The sequence below is a fragment of the Aphidius gifuensis genome, linkage group LG2, assembly GCF_014905175.1.
Source record: "Aphidius gifuensis isolate YNYX2018 linkage group LG2, ASM1490517v1, whole genome shotgun sequence".
NCBI classification, from domain to species: Eukaryota; Metazoa; Arthropoda; class Insecta; order Hymenoptera; family Braconidae; genus Aphidius; species Aphidius gifuensis.
The window spans coordinates 9,532,715-9,553,768 of NC_057789.1; the positions used below are offsets into that span (position 1 = coordinate 9,532,715).

A 21,054-nucleotide genomic window follows, 5' to 3' on the forward strand; every position below is an offset into this window, starting at 1 on the left:
TGGGGAGTTTGGACAATTAAAACTGTCATTGTAATTATGTCATATTTATTAATTATATTATAGTATTAATATCAATCCAATTTAAATTACCAAACATAATTGGCCAAACAAACATATATATAACATAAATGACTCGTGGTGATTAATAAGTAATAAATTAGTTACCTGACGTGTATGATTGACGGTCGAAGACTGATGCATACAAAGTTTTCGGGGCTTTTATAGCCCCGGTGTGGTGGTCGGCATGAGTGGGAAAAATAGCCATCACACCTATGCCCACCTTGTCAAAGTGTCGTCATCAAGTCACGTGTACGTGCTCTTCAGCCAATCAGAGCACTCGTACCATCGTGCATTCTAGAAGTTTCTGTTTTTTTTTTTTTCTGAATACGTCATTTTAACAAAAAATTATTTCTAATTTTAACGATGATCATAGTTAATTACATATTATGTCTTTCTTTTTTTCATAATAATAATTTTTGATGAAGTTCAAAAAGAACCAGAATCATTGAAACGTGGATGTACAGATGGCAAATTTATTTTTTCAACTTTTCACGGTATCCTCAGTCTGGCAGTGAATATGAGTATTGTTAGTGAAGACAGAGCAAGTAATTTATCAGCATATAATATCTTGACAGCTTATCATATTGCAACAAAAACAAATATAATTGGTGAAAATATCAGCACGGTTGCTAAAAATTTCATTCCAATTGAAATAAGAATATTCATCTTTAATTGCTTGAACTATATATTGGTTCTTTACATGGCCAATTTCGATACAATGTTTGAATGAATCCAAAATTTCAAAAAACATATTGCTGACTAACTAACATTGTTAAAGAAATCGAAATCATATTAATGCATAATTTTTTATTAGGAAAATACTGCAGGTATTTAAAAAATTATGGTAAAGTTAGGGTTTATATCCCGAGAGATTTCTTGATGCAATTACGGACAACTTCATTATCAAGTTAAAAGGATTAAAAGAATTGTATTGTAATTGTTGCAAAAATCTTACTGATACTGGTATCATACAAGTTATAAAAAATAACCCAGATCTTCAAAAGCTTAATGTCAAGTCTATAGATAATGTTACAATTGATTTGTTTATTGCTGCTGATCAGGAAACTAAAAATCGTACAAATGGTACTATTTTTCACTTAACTATATTTTCATCAACAGTTGAAGCTTTTAAGTTAATAAATAAATCTGAATGGTTACGTGTTTGGTAGATATAGGTAATTAAATTTATGATATACTTCTTTCTGATTTACGCATAATTTTATTCTATATAATATTTTTTTAAAAAACACATACAAAATACAATAGCAAGTTGAAGACAACGCGAAGTTATTGTAAAACTTCTTAAAAAAGAACATTCTTATTATTACTTATTTTCTATATATATATATATTTATATATAGATATTATATATACTTGGATTCATAAAAGGTCTAATGTCAATTCTGATATTTTCGCAAAACAAAATCAAAAAATAAATATACTTTTTCAAATGATAACCATAATGAGCAATGATATATATATATATATATATATATCATTTAGTAATTGCACAAAAAGTATAGCTTATGCACCACCAAATAGTAAAGAATTGTTATTGGCATTCAATCTTGTTATCAAATTTTCAATTGTCAACAGAGAACACGTTCGTTACTAATTTTTTATATTTTTAATTTACTAATTTGATTTGAAATATATCATTTTATTTATTTATTTTTTTTTTTCAACAGAAATATGCTGAACGACAAACAATCAGCAGTTTACATGAATATATAAAAAAAAATTTAATGTGCCATTATCATCATTAAAAAAAAATGTACTTTAATTTTTTAATGTGTTTTTTGTTTGAATAAACATAAACAAATTTTTTTTTTTTTTTTGAACGTGACTACACTAATACACAAATTATTTTATATATCTTGAAAAAGTAAATGTGACATAGCTGTGATTAAATCTATTGATGTTGGTATAAATACTCGCTTGGTTTATATCACAAAATAGTAATGATGATTTGATTGACTTTGAAGATGAAGAAGAGCTTATTGATAATCTTGATGAAATGTGTGGAAAACTATATCAAATCTCAATGGAAAATAATATTTCGATAATTACTTGAATAGGTAAAATAAAAGTTGTAAAAAAACAACCATCAAAAAATCACTTGTGACGAAAATTAAAATTTTCAATACTCCGGTGGGTCATGTGCAATTATTAATTCATTTTTTTTTTTTTTTAAATAAATGTCATATTGCTCATAGGTTATGTCGTTTTGTTTACTACGGAATATTATTATAAACATATATTCATCTGTGTGAGTGCGTTTTACTGAGCAGGGCTGCCAACTTCGTGCGACTAATCTGCCTCAATATAATTTTGACAGATTCCAATGTTAATCAGTTCCGTGACTCCGAAAATAAAATTTTGTAATTAATCATCAATATCTTTGTCAATTTTCAAGATATCGCGTTCATATTTGCGGCAAATTGTAGATAAAAATAAAATGAAACTTTAAATTAGTCGGTGGAAGTTAATCAGATAGATAGTTTAAGAGTTATTAATTTAAAAAAAAAAAAGACAAAATGACAAATTTGATATTTTTAGCATTTACGGCTTTCATAATTACTTTTTAAAAAAACGAAAATATACGAATTGTAGGTATTAAAAATACGCTTCTTTTGATCATAATATGAAGTCTCTAGGTCTATTGGCTAAGGAGCTACGACACTTTTTTTTTTTCTTAGACAAATTCAATACGTAGGTGACGCGAAGCGTCCCACCTACGTAAAATAATGCGTCGTGATACCTGGCCAAATAATAATCAATATATTTAATTCCCTATTCAGCCGATGATAGATGTGACGTATTTATTATAAATGATATTTCTCTTGAGAATTGAGATCAAACATAATTAACAAATGGATAATGGTTGTCCTTCTGATTGTGCAAAAACAGTTAATGTTTTATTATCATATGAAGCTTCTCTTATAATTTTGGTCCAAGTCCAAGTCCAAGTCATCGACCTTTGGATCAGATTGAGAATAATTTACTCGCTGCATCTAGCGGAAAAGAAGATAAATATTATCGGCAATAGGAGAAGTTTACTTGTCGACGATTATAATTTAATTTTGAATTCTCCAGGGGAAACGTTTATCTGGAATTCACGCGTGAATTTCCAAGTAAAGATTTCGTTGTCAGAAAGATCTTAAAAAAAAAAATACTGACCACCACGTTTTTAACCTTAAAATTGTTTTATAAAAGAAATAAGCAAGTTTGTCAATAAAAGAAAAACGGATATTTAACAACATATTTTTCTGTATTCGAAGGATCTGAGGTTCTCAAAGACATTGACGACAGCGTTTTTAGATAAGTGATGATAAGTGCAAGAAAAATATATTTTGAAGAAGATCCACAAACCTCTGATGAGGCTGACAATCACCAAAAAGTTGACATCAATTCACTGAATTATGATTCTTTAGCACAAATTTTTATGCTGCTACCAATAGCAGAAAGGATGGACATGGAAAAAGGTATATATTATCATCAAAATAAAGTTCTTTTTTTTTCTTATATCACCAAAATAACAATGCTTCTGTTAATAGTTTTTTAATCAGCTGATACGTTTTATTCTAGTTTGTACGAAGTGGAAAGAGGCAGCTCCACTAGCTTGGTGTAACATTAAAAAATACAAATGTGAAACATCAATTGGACGTTCTTATGATAACCGTCTGTTGACACAATCATACCTCGAGAAAATATTATTAAAATGTGGTTTTTATTTGAACGAATTGACTCTTTCAAATATTTGTCACTCAAGCATTATGCCGTTTGTTGGTGATCACTGTCAAAATTTAACAAGGCTTGAATTCGAATTTTACGACAATCCATTAACACGTAATGCTAATCACTTTGTTCAAGCATTTACACTGTTGGATAAATTGAAATACATTAAATTGAAATTAGTTCATAATTACTCTAATAAAGCAATTAATCTCTTTGAAATAGTTCAAAGCCTTCCAGAAGGAATTAATGAAATTCATTTATATTTTCGGGTTCTTTTCAAGTATAGTAGAAAAAAAACAGATTCTATGGTAATTTTTTATTAAATATCACCATTGACAAACAATATCAAATAAATTTTAATAGATTTCTTTCATTTTTAGGTTTTTAAAAAATTCAATAATCTTCAAAAATTGACAATACATGGCGCCTACTTGGACGACATAATTTGTCAGGAAATAGCAGAAAAAAAAACGCTTGTTCATCTTGATATTGAACTACATCATATACACGAAGGGTTTTTGCTATTAGATAAACTCGTCAATTTGAAAAATATAGAACTATTTATAACTAAACGTTACTTTATAGATGACGAGGTTACAAATGACCTCTCTAACAAAGTAATGAATTCTATTTTTTGTACAAGCAGAAATCTAAAACATCTTGATATGACATATGATCACTACGATATAAATGAGTTTCTTTTCAACAAATGGATAAACTTACAAAACTTACAATTTTTTGGTATCAAATGTGATATAACGCTTGACTTAGCAAATAAAATTCTCGAATATTGCAAGAACTTAAAAGATTTGAAGATACCTTGTACTTCCCACTCTGCTCTGGAAATTTTAACAAAGTTAGAAAATCTTGAAAGTTTAATAATTTATGGTGACGTCAAGCTCACAGAGAAATCAATAACCGCAATTTCAAACAATTGTAAAAAACTTAAACGTTTAGAAATGTTTAATTGCTCTATAGTACCATCCCATGGTGACCTACTTTCTTCTCCATCTGTCCTTGATGGGTTATCCAAATTGAAATATCTTGAACATCTAGACTTGATGAATGCAGAAAATCTTGAAGATAGCACAATTATTGCTGTTGCTAATAATTGTAAAAACCTAAAATATTTAAATATCTCCCGTGTCTCAACTATTACGGAAACAGCTTTGGTTGCTTTAACAAATTTGGAAAACTTACAAGTACTAGACGTATCCTTTCTTGAAAGAATTACGGACGACTTCATTATCAAGTTGAAAGGATTAAAAGAATTGTATTGTACTAGTTGCATAAATCTTACTGATACTGGTATCATTCAAGTTATAAAAAATAACCCAGATCTTCAAGAGCTTGATATCGCGTGTATAGATAATATTACAATTGACTCGACTATTGCTCATCAGGCAACTAAAAATCGTACAAATGGCATCATTTTACACACAACTGCATATTCGTTATATAAAGGACCTCCTCAGTTGAATTTTTAAAGACAGAATTCAAAGACAATGCGAACTTATTGTAATAGAAAATTCTTATTATTACTCATTTTCTACAATATGTAAATGTATATACAATGTATACATAAATGTATAGTTGGTCTCATAAAAGGTCCAATGTTAATGCTGATATTTTTGCAAAACAAAATTAAAAAATAAATATACCTTTTCAAATGATTTTTCGTATGATGCATTTATTTTTACCCTATGATATCCAAGTATCCAAGTGCCATTCATTTTTTTTTGATACTTTTAATTGACAATATATTTTATTAATAAATAATTATTCACAAAAATAAATTGTATAATTATTCGTTCAAACAAATATATTTTATTTCAAAAATAATAAATGTTCTGAATAATAAATACAAATGATTCAATTTTTTTCTTTATAGCATATGTATTGTTTTTTTTAGCACAACAACAACATTAATTGGATATCAAGCAAAAATTGAATATGCTACAGTATGAAAAGAAAAAAAGATTTTTTCCTATTTTCGTGTAAAAAAATCAACAAGCGATACAACAGTTAATATGACAGCCACAAAATTTGCAAATAAATTATTCGCAATAATTTAAAAAAAAAAATAGGCATAAATTTTTGTTAGAAGTTTTGCGCTAGAAATACGATCTTGATGCAAGAAAAATAAAAAGTTATATATATACACACTGTCCTTGGACAATCATAATCCTTGAAAGAATAAAATAAAAAAATAATAATAAAAATGCACAGTAAGAGAAAAATAAAAATTAAAAAAAAAAAAAAAATATGCAAGAGTAACGCAGGTGTTGACTATAATAGTGGAAGAAGTACCCAAGAAGTACAACAAACTATGAACCACCTTCTTACACCCCTGTGCACATTTTTCTAGGCATTAAATATATTACCGTCTATATTTATATACATAAACTGCATAGAAACCAACGTAACAGATGAAATGAGATGTAAAAATGTAAAAAAGAAAAAAAATTATAATAATAATCTAAACGCGCACAAACGATTAAATATGAAAAAGGCGAAGGAGAGAATTGACCTTGGTTTAAGGGTATCATTTTAGAAGGGTCTAAGAACGCATTTAATGCGTCAAGTTTTAAAAATGAAAGGATAACAAAATATGATAGAAAATACAGTTGAGATTAAGAAAAAGAAGGAACAAAAAAATCTCGTGTATGCGAGTTGATTTTTTTTTTTTTGCTCCATTTTTACTCTTTCTATATGATGGACTGAAGAGGGATGAGGGTGAGAAGAGTAACGGGGAGAAGTTCATCGAGAGGTCAGCTGGGTGGAAGTTTTCTTCTCTCCACTTTTCTCATTTTCACTCGTCCACCACTTGATGCCTTCTTTTTCTTTTCTTCATGGTGCATATTAGATTCTGCTCCGTATTTTTTTTCTTTTTTTTTTTTTTTATCTCATGATTTTAAAAGCTAACTCAACATCTTGTGCAATGGGATTGAGAATTATTTGGGTGTTGGTGTATATATAATATATATACATGGAGAAAAAAAAGAAAAGAAATAATGATGGTGATCGAACTGGTGTTATGCGAAGCGAGTGGTTGTTGCAGAATCGTGGGAAGGAAAATTTAGGAAGTTGTTATATTATGAAGGTTTTTAAATAACGTTGAATTTATTAGGTAAATAAGTTGCGATACAATCGTTAGATGTGTGTTTTTAAAATTTTAGAGAAAATATGCTTGCATTTTATGTCGTAGAAAATAGCAATGTATATATATTTAAATTATACTGTATTGAAATAGCAGAAAAAAATAAAAAAGTTATTTTTCTATTTTTCATAGTTTTATATATTTACTTGTTATCAATTGATTGTCTAAGGAATATTATTTTAAGTTGCATAAAGATTATTGATAAATTAAATATAGAAAGTAGAAATTAAATATTTAAAATTATTTGTCGATCAAGTTTAACAATAACTTGTCATTTTTATTTTTTTAAATTATAATCAAATTTTTAGTTCTATAATAAATTTCAATGTTCATTTTATTTTTTAATTGTCACAATCATAGTTGAAAATATTTATGTATTATGTTAAAGTAAAATTAAATATTATTAATTAATAAATTTTGTTATTTGTAAAGACTAATTTTTATGAAATTTATTTATTTTTCCATATTTTAAATGACTCATTGCGAAAATAATGAGTAACAAAGGTTTTTTTGATAAAGTACCATTCAATTTATTATAATTTACTAATTTCGTTAAATTTTTTCAACATTTTTAAAATGAAAAAAATATCAAGTTTTATTATCATCATTGTTTACAAATGAAAAAAGAAAATAAATGATTTGGCTATTCAAGTAAGCATTTTAGTAAATTTATTTCCTCAAAATAATATTTTTCATTAGTATTATTTCTTCAGGATAATAATCATAATATTAAAAATTAGTAAAATTTTATCTTTTCTGAATTTTATTTTAATTTTATTTTTGAATAGTCACAGTTTGGTTGTAGACATTGTCTGAGAATATCTCTTTCTTTTTTTTGTTATTTATTGTTTACAAGCTGTGTTGTGAACAAAAATTATTTGAAGGCAAAAAAAATCACAAGATAACCATAAATGACTATTAATCAATTAGTGAGCAACACATCAAATATTTTTGGTCATTGAATTATCGTGCAGCTAAAAATTTTTATTAAATTTTACCTTTACTTGCCTAAAGTTTATATTTGTGAATAAAGTTGTAGTTTGTTTGTAGACAGTGTCTGAGAATATTTATTTCTTTATTTTGTCATTTATTGTTTTTTACAAGCTGTGATGTTATCAAAAATTTTTGAGTGCAATGAAATAATATAAACTACAACAAACTGCTGATAATTTTGTGGGGTGTTGAATTAAAAAAATGGATAGAAGAAACGATCCCGGTAAAGTTTATTCAATTTAAAATTCAAATTTAGTTCATGTGATTTTTTTAAACATTTTTTCTTCGTGCTCCGACGCTTCTGGGTTACATGTTAAGAAAATAGTAAAATTGTCAAGTAATGTGTGTTTTACGTTCCACATAAGTAATACTAAAACCATACAAATAATTGAAAAATTAGAAAGAAAAACAAAAAATAAATAATAAGGCTGTTTAAAAGTTCCAAGGTCATTTGACTGTTTGAGTTCACCTAATTTTAATTTGAAAAAATATTAAAACCCCTTGCTTGTCTAAAATCTTTTTACTTTACTCAGAAAATAAATCAGTTTTTTTTTTCATTAATTTTGTCATTCTAAAAAGTACATTTATAAAAAAATAATCAAAGTTTGAATTGGGAATTTAAAAAATAATCGCAAACATATACATATGCTTGTGTGTTACAGTTGCAACTTTGGCACTACAATTATCTTGATTTTAAAGCAAAAGAAAATTATTAAATTAATTCACCAAATACCAATTATTTTATTTAAAAATTTTAAAAATTCAAATAATAATTAAATTATGGGAATATTTATTTACAAACTATTTTAATGCATGAATAATACACAAAGATTTAAATCAAAAATTCATTTGCATAATAACAATATATTAATTTACATTTTTTCAATATTTTTAAAATATAAAATTTTCTCATTTGTTTACGAAAAAAAATAGAAAATAAATGATTCAGCTATTCAAGTAAACATTTTAGTAAATTTATTTTATCAAAATAAAAAATTATTTTGTTTAAAAAAAAAAAAATCCTGCGAATTTAAGGCCTTTCAATACCTCTTTATAACTCAAATTTATTTTCGAAATTATAAAGTTCTAAGTTTGATGGTACTGGGCTTTATTTAAATATTCATAAAATTATTTATAAAAAATTTCCGAAAGAGAAAAAATTATCTCTGTAGATGGGTTTTTTTGAAATTAATAATAAAAAAAAATTTCCATTGATATATTCTGTTTATTATAATATCCAAGAACTTCACACACAGACCTTTATGATTATTTTTTTTATTTTCTCGTTAACCCTTAAAGCTTGTGTAACACATTGAAAATTGAATCGGAAAAAAAATATATATATTTTTCCCTTCAGTTATGATAATATTATTCTTGTGACAGGATATTTGAATTTGTACTACAGGATTTTTTATTATCATCATTATGAAAACCTTATGACACTTTTATTTTTTATTTTTATATTTTTTTTTATTATTCTTGCTGAAAAAGCTCGTTCTAATTTTTTTTTTTTTCCTCTTTTCCGTTTTGTCAAGGCAAGCCTCAACGGTCTATTGGCTATTTGAAGAGGGCTGCGGAAAACAACGCCGGAAAATAAAAAATAAAACCGCGTTGTATTTCCAAAAAATCATATGCATGGAAAAAAAATTATATATAAATAAATAAATTTAATGAAGAGCTCGTTAAAAATTTTTTAAAAACATCACTTACGTAATATTATATTTTAAATATTCTTAACTTTAAGTATAAAATTTAAATAACTTTTTTAAAATGGTTTAAAATATCACTATTATATTTTTATTTCCATAAATTTACATTTCCTCTTTGGGTTTTTTTTTATAAAAAATACTTGAATCTTTCCGTAATGAAAATTATTCCAAGTCGTTCTATATCATAACAATTATGAATATTTTAAATCCTTCTATATCCTGGATTAAAATATTCCCTTGTTACTGTCGCCCACCCGAAGTCAAGCAGAATCATCCAAAGTATATGAAATTAATTTAAATGAAAAAAAAGTATAATTGTTGAATCAAACAAACCACCGCCAAAGTTTAATCGAGATTATTCTGAAAAAAATTTTCTTCAAGATAACATCACCCTCTTTTTGCCTCTTCTTTTTCTATCCCCCCTACATTGATCTATAAACTTTCTTCAATTATACCAAATAAATAATATTTATAATTTTCATCCGGCAACATCTGTTTTAGAATTTTTTTTTTCGACTTTTTATTTTTTTTTTTTCAACACTTTATCAAATTGTAAATGAAGATACCTTTCTACTCTTCGTATAACCAAGTGCATAAAATATGTGCATTCTTAGTGTCAACTAATGACACTTGAAAAGTTTTTAAATATATGCAAAATCGATATTAAGCCGGAATACTTTTGTAAATTTAAGTAGTCAAGGTACATATATCACACCAAATGTGGGTACACACATCAAATATCCTTTATGAACATTTTATTATTTGTAATTATTCAACGGCTTATTCTTATTATTATTTCTATCATAAATTCTCTATATACACATTACATGTAATTTGTATATTGCCCCAGCAATTATTGACTAATAATTTATGTTTTTTCAAATTTTAAAATTCGATTTAATTATTTAAAGAAAAGTTATTATTACATTATTGAGTATTAATTTTATCATGACAATAAAGATCATTTGCTTTTATTGGCTCGTGATCACCCTGTAGTATTGCGTATTATCTGGAGTTGAACAGACGTCATCACCTGCGCCAAATGTAAACAAAAATAACATGTGACACGGAACCGTCGGAGCACAAGCGTCATCACCTGCAAAAAAAAGTACTGACCTGCTACATTTTGTGAGCTTCAGTAAAATCAAATAGTTTACTCTCCTTGTAGACCTTCATAATCTGTATTTTGATTTGTGTACATAATTTGTCAGGCCACGTCAGCGCAGAAAAAACAAAAAGCATTTTCATATCATATACAATTTAAAATTATCAAAAAATAAAAAACAATAATGAATTTGTAATAATGGAGATGAACCACACGGGCTTTAATAATTAAGTTTTTTTTTTTCTATTAAAATAGTTAAAATAATTTTTTTTATTTTTTTTTTAGGTACTCATTATGAGTTTTTTCAATCATATATAAAACATGTATATGATAAAAATAAGGAAATGGTATTTGAAAATGATGATGCATACATTAGATTTATGTTAGATGAACTGTGCAAAAATCACAAAGCATGTGAAATTACTATACCTGAATCACGTAAATCCAATATAATTTCATATCAATTGAGATTAGATGCAGTTAACAAAAAATCAGATGAAGCATTCAATTTATTAACAAAAAGTATCGCTTATGCACCAGTAGACAGTAAAGAATTGGCATTGGCATTTAATCAGAGAAGTAAAATTACTTTCAAGGCTAAATTGTATAGTGATTGTCTCAAAGATATTGATAATTCATTGCTCACTCATAATTGTCCAGATTACGTGAAATCAGAATTGTATCTTCGCAAAGCAACATGTTATCAAATCACAACAAAAGATCAATCTTTAATTAAAAATACATTTTTAGATTCACGAAAATTTGTAAAAAACATGAAAGCTCAATCAGGTGATTTGATGGAACATAAAATTGCTCTTCAAGAAAATAAAACAATATTTGATACAACGTATTATAAAGTAACACATAATGAAGATCCATCAATGGTAGACTTAAGAAATGAAAATCCAGATATTCCTGGTGCATCTGATGCAATTACAATTAAATATGATGAAAATTATGGAAGACATATTGTGGCAACAAGAGACATTGAACCAGGTGAAACATTGCTAGTGCAAAAACCATATGCAGCAGTTTTATATTTATCAAAGAGATTTAATTACTGTTGGTATTGTTGTAAACAAACATGGTCAAGTATACCATGTGAAAAATGCACAAAAGTTATGTTTTGTTCACCTGATTGTCGTGGTAAAGCAAACAAAGAGTTTCATGATTATGAATGTCCAATTATTCAAACATTTTTTTTCGTTAATGATATTCATTATTCTTGCCTTTTTGACTTACGTTTATTCATGAAAGGTTTCAGAGAATCAAACTCGTCTCTTTATAAGCTGAAAAGAATTTTTGATAAAGTTGAACAAGAACCAGAATCATTGGAACGTGGATGTACAGATGGCAAATTTTTATTTTCACATATTCAAAATATTCTCAGCCTGCCAGTCAATAAGCTGATGAACAAAACGAGATCTAATTTTTTACTAGGAAACAATATTTTAATAGCATATTATCTTGCTAAAAAAACAAATTTAATTGACAAAAAAATCAAGGTCACTGATACTTTGGTTGAAATCAAAGATAAGGCAAATTTTTCATTCATAATAAATATATTGTCAAAATTATCGAAAATATCTGAAGCTAATATTTATTATGCATCCAAATATGTCGAAATTGGAGGGCCAGAACAAACATTCCGTTCAATTGAACCATTATTTCATCTTTTCAAACATTCTTGTACGCCAGATGTAACAAGAATATTCCATGGTAATAATGTCGTTGCCAAAAGTGTTACTCCAATTAAAAAGGATGAAAAAATATATGAGAGTTATGTGACACCATATTATTTGTTAAATAGAAATGGACGACATGAGAAATTAAATGAACGTTTTGATATGACGTGCGACTGTGAGGCCTGTGTAAACGATTGGCCAACTCCAGGTTTCGATTACCCACCACCATATGGTGATTTCAACAAATTTCAGGAAATGAGTGTTCTTCTTGAAACTACACGTAAAAATACAAAAGATATTGTAAAATTCACGTTTGATCATTCATTTTTCCAATACCAACAAGATATGGACTTAAAAAATAATGACAAAATACTTCTAAGCGTAAGTCAAATTTCCCTCACGTTAAATAATACAATTACAGATGCGATCGAACTTGTAAAGTATTTTTTTAAAACTTGTCCAAAAAATTCTATGGAAACTTATAAAGCCGTCTTATGTCTTAATAAATTGCTCTATATCAAACAAAATAAAAAACAACTATTATTACATCCATTGGAGAATGAATTATTTTTTTAAAGAAAAAAAAAAAAAAATCCAACAAATAATTTTTAAGTAAACAATGATAGATACTGTAAAAATGAGCTTATTCATTTATTGAAAATTAATATTATTTTTATTTCGTTTAACGATTCACCACTATATTCAAACTACGCGAAACTTAATTTATTCTATGAATTATCTTTTTGATAAAATACATAAATTAATGGAACGTGTAGTTAAAGAAAATCGTAATAATTCATTTCTTGAATATGATGAAGATGATTTTGTTGAAGCTTTAAATGCTTTGGGCTTAGAAAAAAAATTACAAAGCGTTAACAAAGTTGTTGAGTATTTTTATGAAAAAATTTTGTACAAGTTTTCGATGTAACAACATGTCTTTATAAATTACTTAATCATAAACAAAATAGAAAAACACTATTATTACGTGCATTGGAAAATTAAATAATTTGTTTATGAAAAGAAAGATAAAAAAACAGACAAATGATTTTTGAATTGTCAATAATAAATAATGTAAAAATAAGCATATTCATTGATTGAAAAATTAAAATTATTTTTATTTCATTTAATATTTATTTAAAAAAAAAATAAAAAAACAAATTAATTACTCATCAATAAATTCAATAAATTCAAATATTTTTTTGTTATTTCACGAGGAAAAAATGCTAAAATCATTAATTTTTTTTTTTTAAATTAATAAATTTTTCAAAAAAAAATTAACAAATATAATATTCATCAACAAGATTTTTTCATTTGTTTATTTTTTTCATTAAAAAATTTTTGATTTGGGTATTTAATCCTAACTGAGAAAAAAATGTAAAAAAAATTTAATTAATTAATTAATAAAACTCATCGATGATCCTAAACAATGAATAATACATAATCAACAATTAAATAATTTAACAAAATGTTTTTTTTTTATTTATTTCAATAATCAAATGTATACTATCAGCACTTTAATCATTAAAAATCATCTTATAATCTATTTGTTTGTTTTTTTTTACTTTTTTGTTATTGCTCCACAATCCTGCTATTTTATATTTTTAATTTCTCATTAAAAGAATTTTAAACAATAATATATATTTTTTTTAATTTTAACTCAATTAAATTTCAATTATTAAATATTTTTTTGCTTCTTTCCTATAATAAAATAAAAATAACAGTTAATAAATATCTCATTTATAATAATCGAATTTACATCATCAACAGAAACTACAATATTGAAATAAGAATATTTATCTTTAATTGTTTGAACTAATGGTTCTTTACATGGCCAATTTCGATACAATGTTTGAATGAATCCAAAATTTAAAAAACATATTGCTGACTAACTAATATTGTTAAAGAAATCGAAATCATATTAATGCATAATTTTTTATTAGGAAAATACTGCAGGTATTTGAAAAATTATGGTAAAATTAGGGTTTATATATCACCAGAGTGTTACATCAATTTTATATCAAGATATGCGATATTTGTAAATAATTAAATTATATATTATTTATTTTTAAATTCGTTTTAAAAAAAAATAAATAAATGTAAAAAAAAATTTTAATCACCTGTGATTATTTTTATTTCATTTTTTACGAAGGCGAAGCCTTACGTATTGAAATCACTCGCAAAAAATAAATGATGTTTATATCTTCTAAACTATTTAAGATAGAGAGTTTGAAATAGGCTTAAATTAAAGGTAATAAAAAGATCTACAGCTGCCAAGGATATGAAAGAAAAAATTTGGATTATTAGTTAATTAATTGTTGATAAAAATAGATAACGAAAAAATTTTAAACTCGAAATATTAAGAAAACTATAAGAACAAATCGGATGCGATTTTTTGCCAGGATGGTTTTTTTTTAAAACTCTACAAGATTACGATTTTTATTTTTTATTGTTGCTAGAAATTTGTTAATTAACAGAATATCAGAATTTGTGTTTTTTTAGACACTTCATAACTTTTTTAAAAATTATCTCACTACGATTATAAATTCAAGTTTGGATTCTCTAGAGAAACGTTTATCTGGAATTCACTTGAATTTCCAAGTAAAGATTTCGTTGTCAGAAAGATCTTTAAAAAAATACTGACCGACACGTTTTTAACCTTAAAATTGTTTTACAAAAGAAATAAGCAAATTTGTCAATAAAAGAAAAACGGATATTTAACAACATATTTTTCAGTATTCGAAGGATCTAAGGTTCTCAAAGACATTGACGACAGCGTTTTTAGATAAGTGATGATAAGTGCAAGAAAAATATATCTTGGAGAAGATCCACAAACTTCTGATGAGGCTGACAATCGCCAAAAAGTTGACATCAGTTCACTGAATTATGATTCTTTAGCACAAATTTTTATGCTGCTACCAATAGCAGAAAGGATGGACATGGAAAAAGGTATATATTATCAATATCTCCCATGTCTTATAACTATTACGGAAACAGCTTTGGTTGCTTTAACAAATTTAGAAAACTTACAAGTACTATACGTATGCTTTCTTGCATAAGACCAACGACTTGGACTTCAACCAAAATTATAAGAAAATCTTTTTTATGATATCATTTGTAATAAATACACGTCATACTCATTATCGGCTGAATCGGAAACTGAATATCTTCTTATAATTTTGGTCCAAGTCCAAATAATTGATCTTGGGATTCAGAATAATTTACTCGCTGCATCTAGCGGAAAAATGGATGAAAATTATCGACAACTGTAAAATTTGACTTATCGACAATTATAATTTCGATTTTGAATTCTCCAGGGAAACGTTTATCTGGAATTCACCTGAATTTCCAAGTAAAGATTTTGTTGTCAGAAAGATCTTCAAAAAAAAAAAATACTGACAAACAAGTTTTTAACCTTAAAATTGTTCTTCAAAAGAAAAGAAGGACTTTTGTCAATTAAAAAAAAAACTGTATTTAACAACATATTTTTCAGTATTTGAAGGATATCGGAGATTTTCAAAGATATTGACAACATCATTTAGAAATAAGTGATGATAAATGCAAGAAAAATATATCTTGGAGAAGATCCACAAACCTCTGATGAGGCTGACAATCACCAAAAGTTGATATCAATTCACTGGATTATGACTCTTTAGCACGAATTTTTATGCTGCTACCAATAGCAGAAAGGATGGACATGGAAAAAGGTATATATTATCATCAAAATAAAGTTTTTTTTTACATCAATAAAATAACAATGTCTCTATTAATATTTTTTTAATCTGATACGTTTTATTCTAGTTTGTACGAAATGGAAAGAGGCATCCCCTCTAGCTTGGTATGACATTAGAAAATACAAATGTGAAAAATCAATTGGGCGTTCTTATAATAATCGTTTGTTGACACAATCATACCTCGAGAAAATATTATTAATATGTGGTTTTTATTTGAACGAATTGACTCTTTCAAATATTTGTCACTCAAGCATTATGCCATTCGTTGGTGATCACTGTAAAAATTTAACAAGCCTTGAATTTGAATTTGACGACAATCCATTAACTTCTCCTGATACTAATCACTTTGTTCAAGCATTTACATTGTTGGATAAATTAAAGTACATTAAATTAAAAGTAGATAATAGATACTTTAAAAAAACATTCAATCTCTTTGAAATAGTTAGAAGTCTCCCAGAAGAAATCAATGAAATTCATTTATATTCTCGTTGTAAGTATAGTAGAGAAGAAACAGATTCTATGGTAAGTTGTAATTAAATATCAACTACTTGTTTGTGTATCGATAATGACAAACAATACTATTGAATGAGTAAATAAAAATTATTTAAATGAATTTCTTTCATTTTTAGATTTTTAAAAAATTCAATAATCTTCAAAAGTTGACGGTACGTGGCTCCTACTTGGACAACATGATTTTTCAAGAAATAGCAGAAAAAAAAACACTTGTTCATCTTGACATTGAACTGTATCATATACACGATGGGTTTAATCTATTTGATAAACTTGTTAATTTGGAAAATATCAACCTATTTATAACTGTACATTGCTGGACAAATGAAGAAGTTACAAAGGACCTCACTAGCAAAGTACTCCAACTTATTTTTTGTACATGCAAAAATCTAAAACATCTCAAAATAGATTGTAGTCTTTACCATATGACTGAAGTTTTTCTCAACAAATCGATAAACTTACAAAACTTACAATATCTTGGTCTGTCCTACAACTGTCATATAACGCCTGACTTAGCCAATAAAATTGTTGAATATTGCAAGAATTTAAAACATTTGAGGATATGTAAAACTTCCCACTCTGCTCTCGAAATTTTAACAAAGTTAAGAAATATTGAACGTCTAAAGCTAATTGGTAATGGCATGCTAAAAAAAGAATCAATAACCGCAATTTCAAACAATTGTAAGAAACTTAAGCGTTTAAAAATTGATGATTGCTCTATAGTACCATCTATTAACGGTGACCCACTTTCTTCTTCATTTGTTCTTGATGAGTTATCCAAATTGCAATATCTCGAACATCTAGACTTGATGTTTGCAAAAAATCTTAAAGATAGTACAATTATCGCTGTTGCTAATAATTGTAAAAACCTAAAATTTTTAAATATCTGCGGTGTCTCAACTATTACGGAAACAGGTTTTGTTGCTTTAACAAATTTGAAAAACTTACAAGTACTAAACGTATGCTATCTTGAAAATGTTACGGACAACTTCATTATCAAGTTAAAAGGATTGAAAGAAATGTTTTGTTCTGGTTGCATAAATCTTACTGATGCTGGTATCATTCAATTTATAAAGAATAATCCAGATCTTCAAGAGCTTGATGTTGCATGTATAGATAATATTACAATTGACTCGATTATTGCTGCTGATGAGGCAACTAAAAATCGTAAAAATGGTATTATTTTACACATGAGGATAGCTCCATTAAAAATAGAAGCTTCTAAGTTGAAAAATAAATCTCAATGGTTAATTATTACATAGATGTGAATAAATTAATGATATACTCCTCTCTGATTTACACGTAATTTCATTTCATGATGTATTAATTTAAAAATTTTTAAAAACACATACAAAATACAATACCAAGTTAAAGACAACTCGAAGATATTGTAAAAGAACATTCTTATTATTACTTATTTTCTATATACTAGGATTTATAAACGGTTCAATATCAATGCTAATATTTTTGTAAAACATATAGTTAAAAAATAAATATAACTTCTCAAATGGTTTTTTGGTATATAAAACTATTATTTTCACCCTATGATATCCAAGTAGCCTAAAAAAATATAAAAATATTTTCATATTTTTTTAATAAATGTGCCACTTATTGTTGATACTTTTTATTGATAATATATTTTTTTTATTAATAATTATTCGCAAAAATAAATCGATTACCTATTCGCATCTAAACAAATTTTATGTTAAAAAAATAATAAATATTTTTAATAATATATACAAATAATTCAATTTTTTCAAAAAAAAACTAGACAAAAAAAATCACGATAAAAAAAATCATGACAAAAAAAAACTAGCAACGAAGTAAAAGATTTGCCCGGTAAAATATAAGGTAGCTATTAAGAAAAACTGAAACCACATTTTGTTTGAACAGACATAACTCTTTTTAAAATTATCGAAGGGATTTTTTGTTATAGTCTTAATGGATTCCCTATCAAAAAAATCTATAACCAAAGCCATACTCGAAATTTATTTAACAATTATTTTTTTCATAATTAGCGATTGTTTATAAAAAATTTCGGAGTGAATAGTTTATAAAATAAAAAGAACCACAAAGAAATCATTCTAAAAGTTTCTTTAGCTTAACAGCTTGTAGAAAATTTTCTAAAAAATTTTTTGACTACGATATGAGATTTTTTATTTAATTATTCAAACAATTAACAAAGATTGAAACAATTTTTTTTTTCTTTATCATTTTTTTGCTGTATATGTATGCACGCGCACTTGTGACTGTAAAGTGTAGAGCATAATACCCACTCGTTTTTACCATTAGATTTTTTTTTTCAGATGGCAGATAGTAGCAATCAATAATTCTAGGAATCCATTTGGCTTATTAATTTTTTATTTATCATGTTTTATTAAAGTTTGAGTAAGTTAAACTTTTATAAATAAATTTAATATAGTGAAATATAATAAATAATCGTAATAGAATAATAAAATTAATAAATAAAAATTATATAATTTCGGAGTTAACGCGTCTTCCCACCAGAGTTTTAAAAATATCAAATTTTCAAAGAGAATGCAGCCGTTACTAAATTTTATTTTTTTATTTTTCGGAATTATTATAATTTTTTTCTCATACGCTTGATATTTATAGCGAAATTAGAAATGCAAAGAGAAAAAAAAATACAGCATCTTACGATTGAGAATAATTCACTCACTTCATCTAGCGGAAAAATGGTTGACTATTATTTTGTCGACAATAGTAGAATTTTACTTGTTGATATATAATTATAAATCAAATTTTGAAGTCATATAATGAAAGCTCAAAGCCTAAGGGAAAGGTTTATCTGGAATTCACCTGAATTTCCAAGTAAGGATTTCGTTGTCAGAAAAATCTTAACAAAAAAAAAAAAATACTGACCAACAAGTTTTTAACCTTAAAATTGTTTTACAAAAGAAATAAAGAAGTTTGTCAATAAAAGAAAAAACGACATTTAACAACATATTTTTCTGTAATCGAAGGATCTGAGGTTCCCAAAGACATTGACGACAGCGTTTTTAGTAATTACTAATGATGAGTGTAAGAAAAATATGTGTTGGAGAAGATCCACAAACCTCTGATGAGGCTGACAATTACCAAAAAGTTGACATCAATTCACTGGATTATGACTCTTTAGCACAAATTTTTATGCTGCTACCTATATCAGAAATGATAGACATAGAAAAAGGTATATAATATATATTATTATTATCAAAACAAACTTTCTTCTTATATCACTAAAATAACAGTGCTTCTATTAATAGTTTTTTAATCAACTCGTACGTTTTATTCTAGTTTGTACAAAATGGAAAGAGGCAGCTTCACTAGCTTGGTGTAACATTAAAAAGTACAAATGTGAAACATCAATTGGACGTTCTTATGATAACCGTCTGTTGACACAATCATACCTCGAGAAAATATTATTAATATGTGGTTTTTATTTGAAAGAATTGACTCTTTCAAATATTTCTCACTCAAGCATTATGCCATTTGTTGGTGATCACTGTAAAAATTTAACAAGGCTTGAATTTGAATTTGACGACAATCCATTAACATGTAATGCTGATCACTTTGTTCAAGCATTTACACTGTTGGATAAATTGAAATACATTAAATTAAAATTAGATAATGAATACTTTAATAAAACATTTAATCTCTTTAAAATAGTCAAAAGTCTTCCCGAAGAAATTAATGAAATTTATTTATATTTTCGATTTAGGTATCGTAGAAAAGAAACAGATTCTATGGTAAGTTGTTATTAAATATCAACTAGTTGTTTGTGTATCACCAGTGACAAACAATACTATTAAATAAATGAATAAGCATTATTTAAATAAATTCCTTTCAATTTTAGATTTTTAAAAAATTCAATAATCTTCAAAAGTTGACAGTACGTGGCTCTTACTTGGACAACATGATGTTTCAAGAAATAGCAGAAAAAAAAACACTTGTTCATCTTGACATTGAACTATATCATATACACGATGGTTTTAATCTATTTGATAAACTTGTTAATTTGGAAAATATCAACCTATTTATAACTGTACATTGCTGGACAAATGAAGAAGTTACAAAGGACCTCACTAGCAAAGTACTCAAACTTATTTTTTGTACATGTAAAAATTTAAGACATCTTAATATGAACTATGGTCCCTATGATATGACTGAAATTTTTTTCAACAAACTGATAAAGTCACAAAATTTACAACATCTTAATATCCACTGTCATATAACGCCTGACTTAGCCAATAAAATTGTCAAATATTGCAAGAATTTGGAACATTTGGAGATACGTTATACTTCCCACTCTGCTCTCGAAATTTTAACAACGTTAAGAAATCTCGAATGTTTAATATTAAAT

At 26.2% G+C, this 21,054-nt stretch overlaps 1 protein-coding gene across 1 annotated transcript; it reads left to right on the plus strand.

The window, feature by feature from the left end:
• Nucleotides 1–1,873: 1,873 nt before the first annotated feature.
• Nucleotides 1,874–5,471, plus strand: LOC122849039. Its single transcript, XM_044147568.1, has 4 exons — nucleotides 1,874–2,138; nucleotides 3,342–3,545; nucleotides 3,649–4,106; nucleotides 4,179–5,471. Exons 2-4 carry the CDS (start codon nucleotides 3,389–3,391, stop codon nucleotides 5,283–5,285), a joined length of 1,722 nt encoding a protein of 573 aa, XP_044003503.1. The 5' UTR covers nucleotides 1,874–2,138; nucleotides 3,342–3,388; the 3' UTR covers nucleotides 5,286–5,471.
• The last annotated feature ends 15,583 nt before the right edge of the window (nucleotides 5,472–21,054 follow it).